Source organism: Artemia sp. Qi Xiang Cuo, chromosome 9, assembly GCF_049724085.1.
Source record: "Artemia sp. Qi Xiang Cuo chromosome 9, ASM4972408v1, whole genome shotgun sequence".
In the NCBI taxonomy this organism is placed as follows: Eukaryota; Metazoa; Arthropoda; class Branchiopoda; order Anostraca; family Artemiidae; genus Artemia; species Artemia sp. Qi Xiang Cuo.
In genome coordinates, this window is record NC_142802.1 from 1,752,727 (window position 1) to 1,774,661 (window position 21,935).

At 36.2% G+C, this 21,935-nt stretch overlaps 1 protein-coding gene across 1 annotated transcript in view; it reads left to right on the top strand.

Annotated features, from left to right (window-relative positions):
* Window positions 1-1,689: 1,689 nt before the first annotated feature.
* mRpL9 (mitochondrial ribosomal protein L9) overlaps window positions 1,690-21,935 on the top strand; it is a 62,330-nt gene continuing 42,084 nt past the window's right edge. Inside the window, exon 1 of the mRNA XM_089093825.1 lies at window positions 1,690-1,825. Within this exon, the coding sequence (XP_088949951.1) occupies window positions 1,754-1,825 (72 nt within the window). The 5' untranslated portion in view covers window positions 1,690-1,753. The remainder of the gene's footprint in view (window positions 1,826-21,935) is intronic.

The window sequence follows — 21,935 nt, forward strand, 5'->3', positions numbered from 1 at the left end:
GACTTGAAATCCTGAGATCAGGGGCTTGGGTCCTGGTTATTTTGTTTGGAACTGGGGTCAATGGTTTGACTCTGTAAGCTCAGCCAGAGTCGACCCAGATCAAAAAGAAGACCTGGAGAAATCTGGGCTAAAATATGGGAAGCGTTGGACGATTTGGCCACAACCACGCATTACACCCCCAAACTAAGGCATCGAATCAAGGGATCGGTATCTGCGCAGCGCAGGGTCAGCATACGAAAAAGTAAGTAAGTAAAAGTGTTTGGGCTATTTTGATTCATATTTTCGTTGATCGCTCTTATTTCATTTTTAGAGTCTGTTCAAGATTTTTTTTTGCCTAGCATAAGGCCTATATCTTTCAGGCGGACCACCTTGATTCTGCCTTGCGTCTGTTGGGTGATTTACCTAGATCTCTGCGTATCCTTATCTTTTACTTTCTCTCTAATGGGACCTCCTCGGCTCACAAAGCTCTTCGATTGTTTTTTTATCGACTTGTCATGTATCCGGGTAATAACCATCACGGCTACTTCTTTAGTACAGCAATGGGGTCTCTCAAAACTTTTTCTAATTCTAACAGTTCCTCTCTGCGCTTAAAGCGTATGGGTTGTAGGCGTAAGGGTTATTCCATAGGGAAAAATCACACATAATTTTATGAGGACGTAGCGAAAATCTTCTTATTGGATTAAACAGCATAATTCACTTACTTAAATTCACGATGTACTATCCTTGAAAATATACTGCCCCTCCCGCCCTTCATTGCAATTCTATAGCATCCACCGTACACTTTAAATTTCATCTTTTTTCTGGTCTCAAAACACATAAATTTTTGAATTTGCCCACAAGAAATTATTTTTCGTAACCAATTCAAAAAATTGTCGCGTCTTTACTTTTTTATTCTTTGGGTACCTGACTCGACGTATTCCCTGCTCGAAGATCGTTTTTTTATTGAGCTCTTAATGAATCTAACCCATTTCATAATAAAATGTACTTTTTAACTCACGGAAGGGCTTTCAATTTTACTTTTGGTTCAAACGAGCTAGAGGAGGACATCAAACAAAATTTTCCAGCATTGAATTAAAGTCAAACCGAATTTCAAATTTCAAAATTGAATTAAAACAAAACTGACCAAAACGTATTCTAATTAACCGCGCCGTTTCTCACCAAATTACATAGCCCAGCTGAAAGAAGAAGACCGAATTGATTTTGGACAAGATGAACAGAAAATTTTCAGATTTTATTATTATTATTATTTTTTTTACCAGTGATGGTAAAGAGCTATATCACATCTTAGAGTCAACAACAATTATTTAATATTAAATGAGCATTATAATTGTCCCTCTCAAATAGATTATTATTTAATCAAAGCACACCCTTTCTCATTTTACTTGCACAAGCCAATTATTTTTCTTATATCACTTACTTAAGTCCTGTTTCCTTTAACGTAAGGAAAAAGGGGAAAAAACTAAGCCAAGATATTCGCTTAAACGACCAAAAAAATTCACCTGTTTCTGGTGTTTGTGGGAGACTTTGCCTGTCTAAAAATCAAGCACACAAAAACAAATCCTGCATATGACCATGGTCTTATTCCATCATTAGTTTTAAAAATCTTTTCTAAAGTTTGTTGTAAATAAAAAGAATCCTATGATTTTAAATGCTATCTATAAAAGTAAATCAGATTCGATGCGTCTTATTCGCATAGATTGTTTCAATAAGATATTCCATCCAATTTTGTTCAAAAGTTTACAGAAATCTTGAAATGAGCTTACAATCTATCATTTTGAGTAGATATCTTCTGAGTGCAAAAAATCCAATCTTGAACTTAGAAAGAGTAAGTAAAACGTTCAAAATACAAAGTGGGATTCCTCTACGCAAAGGTAGCCTGTGCCAAAATTGCACTGTGGCACAAACTAGGCTAGGCCTAAGGTTTAAAAGAAGTAAAGTTATAGGGGTTAGGATTTATATAATCTTGGAAAGCTTTCGAGTCAGTTGTCTGAAATATTAGTCAAACTGCTTATGATAATGAACTGTAAGCAGCATTGCCACTTGACATTTTTTTGTGCTACTTTGGGTGGCAAAATAGCCTTGTGCTACTTTCTTTGTTGCTCACAATGCTTTGCGTCACTCACACTGGTACCAACACATTTTCAGTTTGGAAATAGGTAAATATCTACCAAATCATATTATTGACTTATGCATAAAGTGAATAGGCTATAGCCTACCACTCAATGCCTTTTTTATGCTGATTACCAATATAATAATCATTTCTATTGGAATTTCAGCCCCCCTATATATATGCCAATTCAGGGTATATATTTCTACATTAGGGGGGGTGGGGGCAAATCTTGTTTCTGATGTAAATGGGAGGTAAGTTTAACCTTTACCCCCACCCCTCCCTAATGTAGAAATATATACCCTGAATTGGCATATATAGGGGGGGGGGATGAAATTCATTTCCAATAGAAATGATTATTATATTCATAATCAGCATAAAAAAAGGCATCAAATGGTGCCTTTTGCCTTTTTTTTATGCTGATTACAAATATAGTAATCACTTCTATCAGAAATGAATTTCAGCCCCCCCTATATATGCCAATTCAGGGTATATATTTCTACATTAGGGGGGGCAAATTTTTTTTTTTAAATGGGTGGTATTTTTAAACTTTACCCCCCCCCCCCCTTAGGTTTAACAAATTAACCTGAATTGGCATATATAGGGGGGGCTGAAATTCATTTCTGATAGAAGTGATTACTATATTTGTAATCAGCATAAAAAAAGGCAAAAGGCACCATTTGATGCCTTTTTTTATGCTGATTATGAATATAATAATCATTTGTAATCATTTGTTATATTTGTAATCAGCATAAGAAAAGGCATCGAATGGTGTATTCACTTTATTCCTAACTCAATCATATGATTTGGTAGAACTTTACCAAATTTTGTTTCTGATGTAAATGGGAGGTAAGTTTAAACTTTACCCCCACCCCTAATGTAGAAATATATACCCTGAATTGGCATATATAGGGGGGGGGGGCTGAAATTCATTTATGATAGAAATGATTATTATATTCATAATCAGCATAAAATGAGACATTGAGTGGTATATTCACTTTATGCATAAGTCAATCATATGATTTGGTAGATATTTACCTGGAAATACTTTCCAATCTGCAGAGGAAAGAATAGAATAACCTGTGTATAGATTTCTATATCCTTCAACATGGGTGCCCATAAGGGGGGCGCCAGCTCCCCCCCCCCCCTCCTGGCTGAATGATGGTGTCATATATTTGTATTAATTTAAAAAAAATTCCACAGAATAAGTTTTCAAAGAAAAGTAGAGCTCTATTAAGCCAAAAATGGGCAGAAATAAAGTCAAATAATCTTCCAAGCATAAGACAACCACAAATCACTATCAACACTTAAGAGGTTTTTCTGCCATCCAACAGAAAACTGTTAGCTAAACAATTTTCCCAACATTGTTTTTCTGCCATTCAACTAAAAATTGTTAGCAACATTGTAGCAACACTGTAACATTGTTAGAGGATTTCTCTAACAATTAAAATACTTATTGAAGGAAATTGTTGGGGAATTTAATGTAACATATTCAAAATAAGCGGAATGGTTTTTTTATGCTTATAATATTGATAGAGAATCAAGGACTGCTACTATTTCTTCTTTTTCCTCCTTTCCCCTTGTAGGTTTTTAGAAATTTCTTTTCTGGTAATCTCATTGAAAAAAGAAATCAATTATTCCATTGAAAAAACAGAAAAACAATGAAATTGCCCCATAGTCATAGCAATTTGATATGATCAAAAATCTAACAATTTCACTTATACAATCACATTATATTTTTTACTGGGTTGATCCACTTCCTCCATACATGGGATAATTTATGTAAAGGCACTAAACAGTCCCTTTAGGAAAGCTTTAGTGCTGGTGTTTCAATTTTTGCCTAAATTCAATGTACTTTGCCAATTAATAAAATGCTTTGTGCCTTTGTTTCACTTGCTGGCATTAATAGTTATATTTTTTTTTTCTATTATAGTTATATTTCTAAGATATAAGCACTTTGAAATATTCTATTAATTGAATTTCAAAGCTTTGGTGTCAGTTGGGTATTATCAAGCTGAGATAAACTTCCTGCAATACTATCTTGGTCAGAATTTTTCTTTAAATTTCCTGCCCAATATTGTGTTTCTGCAAATTGTGAGCCAACCATTTCTGTTAGCTAACAATTCTGTTTCTGCTGTCCAAACAAATTTTTGTTAGCTAACAATTGGACAGCAGTAAAAAACCCTTTAAATGAAACTCAAAACAAACAGAAATTATGATAAATAGCCAAGTCAAACTCAAAACAAGCAAAATTTTATATTACTAGGGCTGAAAACCCCCATGTCTTCTCAAGACCAGAAAATAACTTTGGCTTTACTGAAAAAAAACAAAAAATGACCATGGACTGTCAGTGTAATGTACCTAAAAGGATATTTATTACTTAAAACATAAAAAGTGTAAAAAAAGTGAGGAAAAAAAGTTTTTTACTTATTTAAGTAAAAAACGTGAAAACATTTCAAATATATTTTGTTTTCATTAAAGATCAAATTATGTTCTGGTCTTGAGAAGGCATGGGGGACGGGGGTTATCAGCCCTACTAATGTTAATTTTTGCTCATTTTGAGTTTGACTCCACTATTTATTCTAATTTCTGTTCATTTTGAGTTTTATTTATTCATTGATGGAGATTTGTGGTAGTTTTTTGCTTGGATGATTACTTGACTTCATTTCTGTCCATTTTTGGCTTAATGGAGCCAAAAATGGCTCCTCTTTCTTTGAAAAGCCTGTTTTGTGGAAAAAGTTTTATAAGAGGAATATCTGTTTGTTTTTATTGACAAAGTCATTTTCATGAAAATTTTTTTTTATATCTTTTCAGTTCTTCTTTATGACAATCCATAGTTTAGCATAATTGTGGGGGTTTGACATGCCCAACATCCCTAAAGACATAGTTGCTGGACTGTTCTACTATGCTGAACAAATTAGTTATCTCAAAATTTTGACTAGATGTGTTTGGGAAATAAATTGGTTTAAGAGATGGGCTGATTGCCCTGCAATCTCTTTTTACTCTTAGAAAGGATCCTAGAACTTTTAATTTTGAATCACATTAGCTTCTTTTAATGTTTCAATGATATTTCTAGCTATTATAGAGTGGTGCTCCCTATGATATTGCTTATATATCTTTTTTTGAAAACCTGCATGTTTACAGTTTTTTTTTGTTTAATTGGAACACTTCCTAGAAGTTTCACCTTAATACTCTAAGCATCATTAGTTACAGTAACTGTAGTTGTAGTACTAAAAGTATATTCATAGTTCCTTCTGGCCTATCCTCAAAGTTATCCTCAAATCCATAATTTCTGGACTCTTCAACTAAACTGAACAAATTGGCTATCTTAAAAATTGTGATTGAATGTGTTTGGGGAAATGATTGGTGTATGGGGGGGGGCTGCATGACCTCCAATTACTTTCGACTGTCAAAAAGACAAGTAGAACTTCTGATTACCAATCAAATGAGCCCCCTGTGAGGTTTATATGACCACCCTTTCTTTAAAAAACCTTATATCCCCACAGGACATATCTTACAACCCTTGCTCTGAGGGTTATGGGGGGGGGGGTTGTCATTCTCCAAAGTCATAATTTCCAGACCTTAAAACTACACTGAACAAAATGGCTATCTCAAAATTTTGATTGGATATGTTTGGGGAAGTGATTGACAGGGGGAAGGGGAGCTGGTTGCCCTCCATGAGCTCTTTTGAAGTTCCTATGACATTTCTTTCTATAAGAAAAATTCTGGTCTAAAAAGAACAATATATTGCGCCCAAATTGCTCTTTACTTAGGCAGCACTATAGCACTGCCTATGATATTTTGTCTTGAGATTTCAATTATACAGCACTGGAAGTGCTGATTAGACCAGGTAAGCCCCCTGCCCTGAAATTCAGTCTATGGCTGCCCATGTCTTTCAATTTTTCAACACAGAAATTTCCTCTAATACTATCCATCAACTGTAAAAGTATATTATTGATTTTACTAAGGTAGTACTGATTCTCTGCTTTGTGCAGCACTTCCACTCTTGTCAACTTTTCATCACCCCACCAATTTTAAACTCACTAAAATTCAAATGGTGCCTTACTATATAAAATGGGAATTTGTGGTTTTGTCCCACAGGGTACTTTCTTCTAATTTTTATCTGTAGTAGTCTACTCATAGCACAAGAAAGAGACAAAAAAAAGAAAAAGCTATCCAAACTTGACTTTCTTTTTCTTTTGAGAAAATGGAAAAAAAGGATAGCAATGCTTTTCTCCATTGAGTGGTTTCCAGTGTCATCCAGGTTTTCCGCAAAACAGACCATTTCGATTATTACAATGCATTCAGGTACATGGAACTTTTCTTTTCTTTGAAAATACTGAACAGAATGCTGTGAACATAAGCCACAGCTATTGATGACTCTATGAAAAATAAAACTAAAAGTATATCAGACACCTCTTTCCAATAATTCATTTGGCAAAAACTGTAGGATATCCTTCTGCTGAGGTAGATAGGAAATAAAACGTAAGGAAAATTATAGCTTATTACTCTCAAAACGTTGTGAGCAGGAAGTAGCTAAAATGAGAAAGTGCATCCAAGTTGGATTTATGCAAACAAAAAAAATAATAATATTGCCAAGGGTTTAACAAAGAAATAAGACAAAGTCAAATGGAAACTATGCTTTTCTTGCTCTTTTATTCTTTAAATTGTAGTTGATCCTCAAATTATACTACATAAAAATTGGATTTGGACCCAGTCAAAAATAGCAAACTACTTTATCATCTACAAGCCCACAAACAATTGCAACATCACAAAACAGTGGGTTAGGAAATGACTTCAATAAAACATCTATATTGACTAATCTAATTATTACAACCTGACTTTATGGAATAGAATTAGATTCACAAGAACTCCCACAACTCCAAGAAAATTTTTCTTTCTCATGTTTCTAAGGACTAGAGAAAAGGAGCACTAAAAAAGAATTTTAAGTACCAATATCAAAACTTAAGTACATCAAAATTTTAAGTACAATCAAAACTTAGTGGACATGAAACAACTAGAATAAGGAAGTGCATCCAAATGTAACACAAATTTAACATTGCCAAGGGTTTAAAGAAGAAATGTGACAAATTCAAATGGATATGTTAGCTTTTCTTGCTCTTTTCTTTTATGAATTGCAGTCAGTCCTCAACTTATACAACAGGAAAATTGTATTTACACCCACTCAAGAATTATGACCTGATTAGCTGCTTCATTGTCCATAAGCCTATTAAGTATTGCAATATCATGAGACAGTGGGCAAAAATAACATCTATATCCACTCATTTATTTATCAAAATATGACTTGACAGAATAGAATTAGATTCCCAGGAATACCCTGTAATTCTTTGTTTTCTGATGTCTCCAGGGACTAGAGCATAGGAGCAGTCAACAATATTTTAAGTATCTATGTGAAAGCACCTTCACACTAAAAAATAGTGGGGTTGAAATAACTAAAATGAGGAAGTGCATTTGAGTTAAATTTATCCAACAATGTAACATAAATTTAAAGAAGAAATATGACAAATTTGAATGAAAAAGTTGCTTTTCTTCTTTGAATTGTAGCTAATCCTCAGCTTATGAAATATTAACATTGGATTTGGCCCCACTCAAGGATTGCAACCTCCTTGGCTCTTTCATCAACTACAAGCCTGCAAATTATTGCAAAATCATGAAACAATGGACAAAAAATGACTTCAATAAGACAGTTATATTGTCAAATCTAATTATCAGAACCTGATTCAATGGAATAGAATTAGGTTCATAAGGACTCCCACTGCTCTCTGTAAATTTTTCATTCTAATGTCTCCTGGGAATAGAGCATAGGTACAGTCAACATGCATTTTAAGTGTCAATATGAAAGCACCTTTACATGGATATTGATACTTCTTTATATTGACAGTTTTCCCTTCCATTTTTTTTGTAGGAAAAAATTTCCTTCTTTTTAAAAATAAAATGCTAATTTGAAAAAAAAGTTGTTACAATAATACTACTTTCAAGAACAAAGTGCTAAAAGTGCTACCCATGGCAGCGCTAACCGTAAGTAAGGAGCAACTTGGCCTAATAGTAACCAAAACTCTAAAAAAAGGAATTTTGATAATAATAGATATATCAAAAGAATTGGCTTTTTATACTGATTCCAAATACATAAAATTCAGTAAGTTCAATATTACTCATCAAAAACTTCAAGCCTGATAGAAGTTGCCTGATTTTCAAAAAAAGAGGAAATACCCTAAATAATTAATGAAAGTCACACCATAAGATCTAGGGTAAATGTCCTAATTAACTAACTAATGAGACAGCTAAGAAATAGACTTAACTTTAGAATCTGAATTTCATACTGAATCCAAACATAACATTCATTTTCATTGGAAATTAACTTTACCCATCCCCCCCCCCCATTGTGGAAATACATACCATCAGTTGTATATATGGACTGAATTCTCCATAAGTCACTCATTGCTTCAAATTGATTTAACATTTTTTTCAAAATAATGGAAAATTCATTGCATCTATACAATTCAGGGTATATACATGCACATTAAGGGGATGAAGGTAAAGCTCATTTCCAACACAAATGAGTGTTATATTGGGACACAGGTTTAGATTCTGATTTTGAGCATGTGTCAAAACATTAAACATCTCAAAGAGCAGATTGAACTAGGTTTTTAGAAGTCCACTGGAAAGTAAGCTATTGCAACTAGGTAATATTGTATTTTGACATGCACAAAGTTCTCATGCATCCTGCCAATTTGGCATTTTGCCTCAGAATGGTGGTGACACCACCAGATTGACACACAGAAGTGTTTGGTTGCACAGCAGTAATTATAAGTATTAATCATCAAATATGTTTTCCATTTTCTGCAACCTCTGCCTTTCCCTGGCTCAAGCATTGACTAAGAACTGGAAGAATAGACCCAGATGTTACTTTATTAAAGTTGTGACATTTTATCATATTTTTTTTTTGTGACAGCTGCTAGTCCCATGTTGTTGAAATATATTTTTAGCATTTTTTATTCCATTGTGCACAAAATAGACTTTACCTGCACATTCCCCAGGCCAGATCCTGTCCTCAACAAAGTAGCAGTAATTGAAATAAAATATCTTGCTTGCTGATGCAGAATGTTCAAGCCAGTGAAAATGTAAGAAATAGCCAGCATTATAGTAGTGGAACAAAATTTTGGTGTACTTGTTTAGCATTGGCTGGATAGGGCCTTCAACCAGAGAACTTTAGAGATCTAAACAAATGCACACAGTAAAAAAACTTTTTGATCCTCCATTGTAGCAACTAAAGCAGAAGCTGGACTTGTGATGGGTGCTGTATTAGCAAAATCTATCTGAATAGTTGTTCTAGCTGCTTCAATAGTAGGTTTTTTGTGACTACTGGACACGTGTCCATTTCATCTGTTGTAGTTCTGGTGGTAGAACTTCTACAGTTGCCTGGACAAGAGTTAAAGCAAAATTGTTCTATGTATTCGTTTTAAACAGTCAAATTGATAATTAGTTTTGAAACAAATACACTCAGACACCAGCCGGGGCGGGGGAGGGGTGCCCCCCGCCCCCCAACTTTTTTGCTATTCGGTAAAATTTTCGCCCAAGGTGAAAATTTCGTCCGACTTTTTGCAAAATCGGCCGAAATTTAGTAAAATTCTTGATTTTTTGCTGAAAATTCGGCAACATTCAGGTAGTGATTTGGTAAAATTTACAAAGATCCCCCCCCACCCAATAAAATGAGCATCAGGACGCCCTCGGGAACCAGACAGGCCACTCATTTAAAAAATTTAGAAAGGTTAGATCCTATGGGTCATACAAGCTCCCCCCCTGCCTCCCCCTTCTGGCCATCCAGCAGAAGTCAGCATCCAGTGAGAATAAGGTAAAATTTATAGATTACACTCCATTCCCCCAAAAAATAGAAAAGAAAATAGTAAGACATCTTAACTCATATAAAAATATCATTACAATCAGCTGCAAGGTTTGAAGGCCAGTTTCTCTCACATAAACTCCTTAATGTCTAGAAATATATTCATCTTCTTTGGCTACTGCATTATGCATTAATTCAACAGCATTTATTTACTTCCTTTCAATTTTTATTCAGACCACAGCTGCACACTCACTATCAGCTGCAAGGTTTGAAGGCTAATTTCTCTCACATAAACTCCTTAATGTCTAGAAATATATTCATCTTCTTTGGCTACTGCACTATGCATTAATTCAACAGCATTTATTTACTTGCTTTCAATTTTTATTCAGACCACAGCTGCACACTCACAATCAGCTACAAGGTTTGAAGGCCAATTTCTCTCACATAAACTCCTTAATGTCTAGAAATATATCCATCAATTCAACAGCATTTATTTACTTCCTTTCAATTTTTATTCAGACCACAGCTGCACACTCACAATCAGCTGCAAGGTTTGAAGGACAATTTCCCTCACATAAACTCCTTAGTGTCTAGAAATATATTCATCTTCTTTGGCTACTGCACTGTGCATTAATTCAACATCATCTATTTACTTCCTTTCAATTTTTATTTAGACCAAAGCTTACCATTCAGCCAAAATTCTAATTAATAGTACTTGGCCAAAGTGCCCAAAATAATACTGAAAAAAAAAAAATTTCTTGCGTAGAACTTTATCTGTTATGCCTTTTGCATGCATGTACCCGTCAATCTTCAGTGATACCTTTTTTAATATTAATTTAAAAAAAATTTCCACAGAATAAGTTTTACAAAGAAAGGTAAAGAACTATTAACCAAAATTGAGCAAAAATAAAATCAAATAGTCTACCAAGCACAAAACTGCCGCAAATCAGCATCAATAAATAAATGAAACTTGTTTTTGTTTTTTCTCCATACCCCAGCACTTTGTATTGAAGGAGTTGTCGTAGAAACTTCGAAAAGGGCTCATTCGATTGGAAATTGGAGTGGCTAGTGCCCCTTTTAATAGTCGAAAGTGATTGGAGGGCAACTAGTCCCCCCCCACGCCTGTCAGTCCCCCAAACACCTACCAGCGCAATTTTTAGATGACCACTTTGTTCAGCGTAGTGGATTTCCAGTTACAAACTATCAGTTTGAGGAGGAAACTCCTCCAAAGCCCTCAGGGCAAGGGTTTCCACTTACTCCCTGAGGGCATATAAGAACGATGTTGACAATGTACAGTTTATTATATTTTTTTTTCTTTAAAGCAGGGCACTTCATATAGAAGGGGTTGTTGTAGAGACTTCAAAAGGGGCTCATTCGATTGGAAATCGAGAGTTCTAGTGCCATTTTTAATAGTCGATTCCCCCAAACACCAGTCATTCCCCCAAACACAGCCAATCAAAATTGTGAGATAGGCATTTTGTTCAGCGTAGTTGATTTCCAGATAGAAAATGTGTTTTTGAGGAGGACACTCCCCCACAACCCTCAGGGCAAGGGATTAAAGGTATGCCCTGGGGGCATATAAGGTTTTTAGAGAAGGTGTTGTCATAAAAACCTCTAAACAGGCTCATTCGATTGGAAATCTAATGGGCTAGTATGGTTTTTTATATTCGAAAGTGAATGGAGGGCACCTAGCCCCCCCTCCCTCCGACGCCCATCATTTCCCTAAACACATCCAGTCAAAACTTTGAGATCACAATTTTGTTCAGCATAGTTGATTTCAAGATAGAAAATGTGTTTTTGAGGAGGACACTCCCCTACAACCCTCAGGGAGAGGGTTTTAACATATGTCCAGGGCATATAAGGTATTTATAGAAGGCATTGTCGTAGAAACTTCAAAAAAGGCTCATTCGATTGGAAATTCAAAGGGCTAGTGCCCTTTTTAATAGTCCAAGGGGATTGGAGGGCAAATAGCTCCCCCCACGCACATCTTTCCCCAAACACATCCAATCAAAATTTTGATGTATACATTTTGTTCAGCATAGTTGATTTCCAGATAGAAAATATATTTTTGAGGAGGACACTCCCCCACAACCCTCAGGGCAAGGGTTTTAAGTTTTGCCTTGGGGGCATATAAGGCTTTTATAGAAAGCGTTGTCGTAGAAGCTTCCAAAAAGTCTGATTCGATTGGAAATTAAAAGGCTATTGCCCTTTTTAATAGTCAAAAGGGATTGGAGGGTAACTTTCCCCCTCACGCCCATCCGTCCCCCAAACACATCCAATAAAAAGTTTGAGATAGGCATTTTGTCAGCGTAGCTGATTTCCAGATAGATAATGTCTTTTGAGGAGGACACTCCCCCACAACCCTCGGGGCAAGGGTTGTAAGTTATACCCTGGGGGCATAAGTAGAGAGCTATCTTATACTCCGGAACGAACCACGTGGTTTATGGTTTTCTCAGTGAGAATGAAAAAACAGGAATTTTCTCACTTGAAAAACCATGAATTTTGTCACATATATTGGCACGATGACCACGTGGTTTATGGTTTTCCAAGTGAGAATTTGAAAAAAAAGGAATTTCATCAATTGTAAAAACATGAATTTTCTCAAATTTATGTATGTTTTCATGGATGGTTATGGATGATTTATGTTTTTTCTCAGTGACAATTTGAAAAAACAGGAACTTTGTCACATTTATGTCTGTTTTTATGGTTTTTGTCAGTGAGAATTTGAAAAAAATGAACTTTCTCACATTTTTGTATGTTTTTATGGTTTTTGTCAGTGAGAATTTGAAAAACAGGAACTTTCTCACTTGGAAAACCATAAACCACGTGCTGCTGTCACGAGTCAGAACACCTGTGCTGTCGACCTCAATTCACCTATCGTGAATCAATAATTCCCCTTAGAAACAACAAATTAATTTCCCTTTCTTGACAGATCAATCAATCGATGACATCATCTGTCAGACTTTAAAAATTTTCGCCTAGAAACATTTCTCCAGGAATAGATCCGAGTCATTAATGTCTTTGCCTCGGGAACAGTTCTACTGGTCGAACTCCAAAGGATATTAATAACCAAAGGCCACGGAAACAATTAGGCAAGAAACATCTTAGCGATGAATTGTTTTAGCGCGCGAAAAGGTTTCATATTAATTTGAAATGCGTTAGCGCAGAGATGCCAATAACAAAGGAACACGCTGAATTTACGTTTAGGGATTATTTGGGCGAAACCGTTTTAGACAGGTTATGGAACTATTTCGGCGAAACAGATAGAGACATTTTAAAAGAAGATTATTGAAGAGATTTTAGACAAGAATTTGAGTGTGGTCGTTATAATACACAAGTTTCATTTGAACAGTGTTGTGAGGTCCTCTAACCCAACCCCAAAGGGTTCCAATCCTCCTACCCCAACCCCGAAGGAAGCCCCCGGTCCTCAAAGCCCCCCAAACTCCCAAAGGCCCTCCACCGGTCTCCAAATGTCCCCCAGGCCCCCAACTGCCCCCCCCCGGACACTCAAAGGTCCCCCAAGCTCCCAAAGGGCCACCGGCGCCCCAAAGGCCCACCCCAGACCCTCAACGGCTATCCCCGGGCCCCCCAAAGGACCATCGAGTTCCCAAACGACCAACAGGGTCCCAAAGGCCCTCCACCGGTCCCCAAAGGCCCCCCCGGCCCCCACCGGGCCCCCCCGCCCCCCAAAGGCCCTCCCCCGGCCCCCAACGGTCCACCGGGCTCCCAAAGGACCAATCGGTCCTCAAGTGCCCCCCAGACCCCCAAAGGCCCACCCAGACCCCCAAATGCCATCCCCGGACCCCCAAAGCCCATCCCCCGGTCCCCAAAGGCCCATCGAGCTCCCAAAGGACCAACAGGGTCCCAAAGGCCATCCACCGGTCCCCAAATGTCCCCCAGACACCCAAAGGCCCTCCCTGTACCCCAAAGGCCCTCCCTGTGCCCCAAAGGCCCTCCCCCGGCCCCCTCCTCCTCCTCCTCCCTCCTCCTCCTCCCACCTCCTCCTCCTCCTCCTCCTCCTCCTCACCTCCTCCTCCTCCTCCTCCCACCTCCTCACTCCTCCTCCTCCTCCTCCTCCCCTCCCCCTCCCATTCCCTCCCCATTTTTTATACTTTTTTTGTGCATTGAGACACAGAACGACCCCCTCCCCCCGGCCCCTCCCCCTCCAAAGGTCTGATTTTTTCAAAGTTCATTTTGAATTTCTTTCATTGAAATGCAAGAGTTGGAATATTTCAGTAGTGTTTGGTTGTGGTTTACCTTGTCACAGTTACATTTTCTTGATTTTTCAAAGTTCATTTTGAATTTCTTTCGTTGAAATGCAAGAGTTGGAATATTTCACTAGTGTGATGTTGTAGTTTACCCTGTCACAGTTACATTCCCTTAATTTTTCAAAGTTCATTTTGAATTTCTTTCGTTGAAATGCAAGAGTTGGAATATTTCACTAGTGTTTGATTGTGGTTTACCATGTCACAGTTACATTCACTTAATTTTTGATAGTTCATTTTGAATTTCTTTCGTTAAAATGCAAGAGTTGGAATATTTCAGTAGTGTTTGGTTGAGGTTTACCTTGTCACAGTTACATTTTCTTGATTTTTCAAAGTTCGTTTTGAATTTCTTTCATTGAAATGCAAGAGTTGGAATATTTCAGTAGTGTTTGGTCGTGGTTTACCTTGTCACAGTTACATTTTCATGATTTTTCAAAGTTCATTTTGAATTTCATTCATTGAAATGCAATAGTTGGAATATTTCAGTAGTGTGTTATTGTAGTTTACCTTGTCACAGTTACATTCCCTTAATTTTTCAATGTTCATTTTGAATTTCAGTCGTTGAAATGCAAGAGTTGGACTATTTCAGTAGTGTTTGGTTGAGGTTTACCATGTCACAGTTACATTTTCTTGATTTTTCAAAGTTAATTTAGAATTTCTTTCGTTGAAATGCAAGAGTTGGAATATTTCACTAGTGTTTGGTTGCGGTTTACCTTGTCACAGTTACATCTTCTTGATTTTTCAAAGTTCATTTTGAATTTCTTTCATTGAAATGCAAGAGTTGGAATATTTCAGTATTGTTTGGTTGTGGTTTACCTTGTCACAGTTACATTTTCTTGATTTTTCAAAGTTCATTTTGAATTTCTTTCGTTGAAATGCAAGAGTTGAAATATTTCAGTAGTGTGTTATTGTAGTTTACCCTTTCACAGTTACATTCCCTTAATTTTTCAAAGTTCATTTTGAATTTCTTTCGTTGAAATGCAAGAGTTGGAATATTTCACTAGTGTTTGGTTGTGGTTTACCTTGTCACAGTTACATTCCCTTAATTTTTCAAAGTTCATTTTGAATTTCTTTCGTTGAAATGCAAGAGTTGGAATATTTTAATAGTGTTTGGTTGTGGTTTACCTTGTCACAGTTACATTTTCCTGATTTTTCAAAGTTTATTTTGAATTTCATTCATTGAAATGCAAGAGTTGGAATATTTCAGTAGTGTTTGATTGTTGTTTACCTTGTCACAGTTACATTTTCTTGATTTTTCAAAGTTCAATTTGAATTTCTTTCGTTGAAAAGAAATAGATGGAATATTTCAGTAGTGTTTGCTTGTGGTTTACCTTGTCACAGTTAAATTTTCTTGATTTTTCAAAGTTAATTTGAATTTATTTCGTTGAAATGCAAGAGTTGGAATATTTCAGTAGTATCTGGTTATGGTTTACCTTGTCACAGTTACATTTTCTTGATTTTTCAAAGTTAAATTTGAATTTCTTTCGTTGAAATGCAAGAGTTGGAATATTTCAGAAGTGTTTGGGTGTGGTTTACATTGTCACAGTTACATTTTCTTAATTTTTCAAAGTTCATTTTGAATTTCTTTCGTTGAAATGCAAGAGTTGGAATATTTCAGTAGTGTGTTATTGTAGTTTACCCTGTCACAGTTACATTTTCTTAATTTTTCAAAGTTCATTTTGAATTTCTTTCATTGAAATGCAAGAGTTGGAATATTTTAATAGTGTTTGGTTGTGGTTTACCTTGTCAAAGTTAAATTTTCATGATTTTTAAAAGTTTATTTTTAATTTAATTCATTGAAATGCAAGAGTTGGAATATTTCAGCAGTGTATTGTTGTGGTTTACCTTACCAAAGTTACATTCTATTGATTTTTCAAAGTTCATTTTGAATTTCTTTCATTGAAATGCAAGAGTTGGAATATTTCAGTAGTGTTTGGTTGTGGTTTACCTTGTCACAGTTACATTTTCTTGATTTTTCAAAGTTCATTTTGAATTTTTTTCGTTGAAATGCAAGAGTTGAAATATTTCAGTAGTGTTTTGCTGTGGTTTACCTTGTCAAAGTTACTTTTTCTTGATTTTTCAAAGCTCATTTTGAATTTACTTCATTGAAATATCATAGTTGGACTTTTTAAGGAGTGTTTGTTTACGGATGTCAAATTCTCAGTGTATTTTAAAGTATTATAAAATGTTAATTTTGTATTAATTAAGTTTTATATCTAGATTTTTAATATTCCACGAGCGGGTTGGTGCGGTTTTACTGGACACAGTTACAATTTAATGATTTTCTAAATTTCATTTGATTTTCTATAGTTGTCATGCACGAGTTTGAATATTTCAGTAGTGTTTGGTTTTGGTTTAACTTGTAACTGTTAAATTTTCCTGATTTTTCAATTTTCATATTGATTTTCTTTCGTTGAAATGCAAGAGTTGGAATATTTCAGTAGTGTTTGTTCGTGGTTTACCTTATCATAGTTACATTTTCTTGATTTTTCAAAGTTCATTTTGAATTTCTTTCGTAGAAATGCAAGAGTTGGAATATTTCAGTAGCGTTTGGTTGTGGTTTACCTTGTCAAAGCTAGATTTTCTTGATTTTTCAAAGTTCATTTTGAATTTCTTTCTTTGAAATGCAAGAGTTGGAATATTCCAGTAGTGTTTGCTTGTGGTTTACCTTGTCCCAGTTACATTTTCTTGATTTTTCAAAGTTCATTTTGAATTTCTTTCGTTGAAAAGCAAGAGCTGGAATATTTCAGTAGTGTTTGCTTGTGGTTTACCTTGTCACAGTTACATTTTCTTGATTTTTCAAAGTTCATTTGAATTTCTTTCGTTGAAATGCAAGAGTTGGAATATTTCAGTAGTGTGTGGTTATGGTTTACCTTGTCACAGTTACATTTTCTTGATTTTTCAAAGTTCATTTTTAATTTATTTAATTGTATTGATAGACTTGGAATATTTCAGAAGTGTTTGGGTGTGGTTTCCATTGTCACAGTTACATTTTCGTGATTTTTCAAATTTCTTTTTGAATTTCTTTCATTGAAATGTAAGAGTTGTAATATTTCAGTAGTGTCTGGTTTTGGTTTACGTTGTCACAGTTACATTTTCTTGATTTTTCAAAGTTCATTTTGAATTTCTTTCGTTGAAATGCAAGAGTTGGAATATTTCAGAAGTGTTTGGGTGTGGTTTCCATTGTCACAGTTACATTTTCTTGATTTTTCAAAGTTCATTTTGAATTTCTTTCGTTGAAATGCAAGAGTTGGAATATTTCACTAGTGTTTGGTTGTGGTTTACCTTGTCACATGTACACACATGTGCTTATCATGAGTGCTCATGATAAGTTAACCTAACCTCTTCCGGTGAGTATGGTTAGGTTAGACTAGATTAAGTTAGGTTAGATTAGACTAGGTTAGGTTAGCCTACGTACGCTTCACTTAGGTTAGCTTAGGTTAGGTGAGAGATATGCGAAAAGTTAGGTGTATGATTAGGTTAGGTTAGGTTAGATTAGGTTTGGTTAAGTTAGGTTAGGCTAGGTTAGCCTACGTACGCGCGTACGTAGGCTAACCTAGCCTAACCTAACTTAGCCTAACCTAATCTAACCTAACCTAATCATACACCTAACTTTTCGCATGTCTCTCACCTAACCTAAGCTAACCTAAGTGAAGCGTACGTAGGCTAACCTAGTCTAATCTAACCTAACTTAATCTAGTCTAACCTAACCATACTCACCGGAAAAGGTTAGGTTAACTTATCATGAGCACTCATGATAAGCACATGTGTGTACATGTGTATACATGTGTGTACATGTGACAAGGTAAACCACAACCATTCACTAGTGAAATATTCCAACTCTTGCATTTCAACGAAAGAAATTCAAAATGAACTTTGAAAAATCAAGAAAATGTAACTGTGACAAGGTAAACCACAACCAAACACTACTGAAATATTCCAACTCTTGCATTTCAACGAAAGGAATTCAAAATGAAGTTTGAAAAATCAAGAAAATGTAACTGTGACATGGTAAACGACAACCAAACACTACTGAAATATTCCAACTCTTGCATTTCAACGATAGAAATTCAAAATGAATTTGAAAAATCGAGAAAATGTAACTGTGACAAGGCAAACCATAACCAAACACTACTGAAATATTCCAACTCTTGCACTTCAACGAAAGAAATTCAAAATGAACTTTGAAAAATCAAGAAAATGTAACTGTGACAAGGTAAACCATAACTAAACACTACTGAAATATTCCATCTCTTGCTTTTCAACGAAAGAAATTCAAATGAGCTTTGAAAAATCAAGAAAATGTAACTGGGACAAGGTAAACCATAAGCAAAAACTACTGAAATATTCCAACTCTTGCTTTTCAACGAAAGAAATTCAAAATGAGATTTGAAAAATCAAGAAAATGTAACTGTGACAAGGTAAACCACGACCAAACACTACTGAAATAGTTCAACTCTTGCTTTTCAACGAAAGAAATTCAAAATGAACTTTGAAAAATCAACAAAATTTAACTGTGACAAGGTAAATCACGACCAAACACTTCTGAAATATTCCAACTCTTGCATTTCAACGAAATAAATTCAAAATGAACTTTGAAAAATCAAGATAATGTAACTGTGACAAGGTAAACAATAACCAGATACTTCTTAAATAATACAACAATTGCATTTCAAAGAAAGAAATTCAAAATGAACTTTGAAAAAATCAAGCAAATGTAACTGTGACAAGGTAAACCATAACCATACACTACTGAAATATACCAAATCTTGCATTACAAGGAAATAAATTCAAATGAACTTTGAAAAAATAATGAAGATTTAACTGTGACAAGGTAAACCACAAGAAAACACTACTGAAATATTCCAACTCTTGCATTTCAATGAAATAAATTCAAAATGAACTTTGAAAAATCAAGAAAATGTAACTGTGGCAAGGTAAACCACAACCAAACTCTACTGAAATATTCCAACTCTTGCATTTCAACGAAAGAAATTCAAAATGAACTTTTAAAAATCAAGAAAATGTAACTATGACAAGGTAAACCACAACCAAACACTACTGAAATAGTCCAACTCTTGCATTTCAATGAAAGAAATTCAAAATGAACTTTGGAAAATCGTGAAAATATAACTGTGACACGGTCTACCATAACCATACACTACTGAAATATTCCAACTCTTGCATTTCAACGTAAGAAATTCACAATGAACTTTGTAAAATCAAGAAACTGTAACTGCGACAAGTTAAACCGATAACAAATTTGACTGAATTGATCAAACTAGAAATTTTAAACGTAAGGACATCAAATTGATAATTGACAACTCATGAAAATTTAACATTTTAACTTTCATACACACCCAAAAACTTCATAAATATTTCCAACAATGGCATTTAAATAACAGTAATAATAACGAAATATTGAAGTTTCCGGAAAATGTCAATTTTCACGTGTCTAACCCGACCATCTACACTAGAAATATTAAAACTCTTTCATTTCAATGAAAGAAATTCAAAATGAACATTGAAAAATCAAGAAAATGTAACTGTGACAAGGTATACCATAACCATACACTACTGAAATATTCCAACTCTTGCATTTCAATGAAAGAAATTCACAATGAACTTTGAAAAATCAAGAAAATGTAACTGTGACAAGGTAAACCACACCCAAACACTACTGAAATATTCCAACTCTTGCATTTCAATGAAAGAAATTCAAAATGAACTTTGAAAAAATCAGACCTTTGGAGGGGGAGGGGCCGGGGGGAGGGGGTCGTTCTATGTCTCAATGCACAAAAAAAGTATAAAAAATGGGGATGGAATGGGAGGGGGAGGGGAGGAGGAGGAGGAGGAGGTGGGAGGAGGAGGAGGAGGAGGGGCCGGGGAGGGTCTTTGGGGCACAGGGAGGGCCTTTGGGGTACAGGGAGGGCCTTTGGGTGTCTGGGGGACATTTGGGGACCGGTGGATGGCCTTTGGGACCCCGTTGGTCCTTTGGGAGCTCGATGGGCCTTTGGGGACCGGGGGATGGGCTTTGGGGGTCCGGGGATGGCATTTGGGGGTCTGGGTGGGCCTTTGGGGGTCTGGGGGGCACTTGAGGACCGATTGGTCCTTTAGGAGCCCGGTGGACCTTTGGGGGCCGGGGGAGGGCCTTTGGGGGGCCAGTTGGGAGCCTGGGGGACATTTGGGGACCGGTGGAGGGCCTTTGGGACCCTGTTGGGCCTTTGGGAACTCGATGGTCCTTTGGGGGCCCGGGGATGGCCGTTGAGGGTCTGGGGTGGGCCTTTGGGGTGCCGGTGGCCCTTTGGGAGCTTGGGGGACCTTTGAGTGTCCGGGGGGGCAGTTGGGGGCCTGGGGGACATTTGGAGACCGGTGGAGGGCCTTTGGGAGTTTGGGGGGCTTTGAGGACCGGGGGCTTCCTTCGGGGTTGGGGTAGGAGGATTGGAACCCTTTGGGGTTGGGTTAGAGGACCTCACAACACTGTTCAAATGAAACTTGTGTATTATAACGACCACACTCAAATTCTCTTCTAAAATCTCTTCAAAAATCTTCTTTTAAAATGTCTCTATCTGTTGCGCCGAAATAGTTCCATAACCTGTCTAAAACGGTTTTGCCCAAATAATCCTTAAACGTAAATTCAGCGTGTTCCTTTGTTATTGGCATCTCTGCGCTAACGCATTTCAAATTAATATGAAACCTTTTCGCGCGCTAAAACAATTCACCGCTAAGATGTTTCTTGCCTAATTGTTTCCATGGCCTTTGGTTATTAATATCCTTTGGAGTTCGACCAGTAGAACTGTTCCCGAGGCAATGACATTAATGACTTGGATCTATTCCTGGAGAAATGTTTCTAGGCGAAAATTTTTAAAGTCTGACATATGATGTCATTGATTGATTGATCTGTCAAGAAAGGGAAATTAATTTGTTGTTTCTAAGGGGAATTATTGATTTACGATAGGTGAATTGAGGTCGACAGCACAGGTGTTCTGACTCGTGACAGCAGCACGTGGTTTATGGTTTTCCAAGTGAGAAAGTTCCTGTTTTTCAAATTCTCACTGACAAAAACCATAAAAACATACAAAAATGTGAGAAAGTTCCTGTTTTTCAAATTCTCACTGACAAAAACCATAAAAACAGACATAAATGTGACAAAATTCCTGTTTTTTCAAATTCTCAATGACAAAAACAATAAATCATCCATAACCATCCATGAAAACAGAAATAAATTTGACAAAATTCTTGGTTTTTCAAGTGAGGAAATTCCTGTTTTTTCAAATTCTCACTGAGAAAACCATAAACCACGTGGTCATCGTGCCAATATATGTGACAAAATTCATGGTTTTTCAAGTGAGAAAATTCCTGTTTTTTCATTCTCACTGAGAAAACCATAAACCACGTGGTTCGTTCCGGAGTATAAGATAGCTCTCTACTGGCATATAAGGTTTTTATAGAAGGCTTTGTCGTAGAAACTTCAAAACAGGCTCATTTTATTGGAAATTCAAAGGGCGTTTGCCCTTTTTAATAGTCGAAAGTGATTGGAGGGCAACTAGCCCCCCCACGCCCATCCGTCCCCCAGACACATCCCATCAAAATTGGGAGATAGCCATTTTGTTCAGCGTAGTTGATTTCCAGATATAAAATATGTTTTTCAGGAGGACACTCCCCTGCAACCCTCAGGGCAAAGGTTTTAAGCTACGCCCTG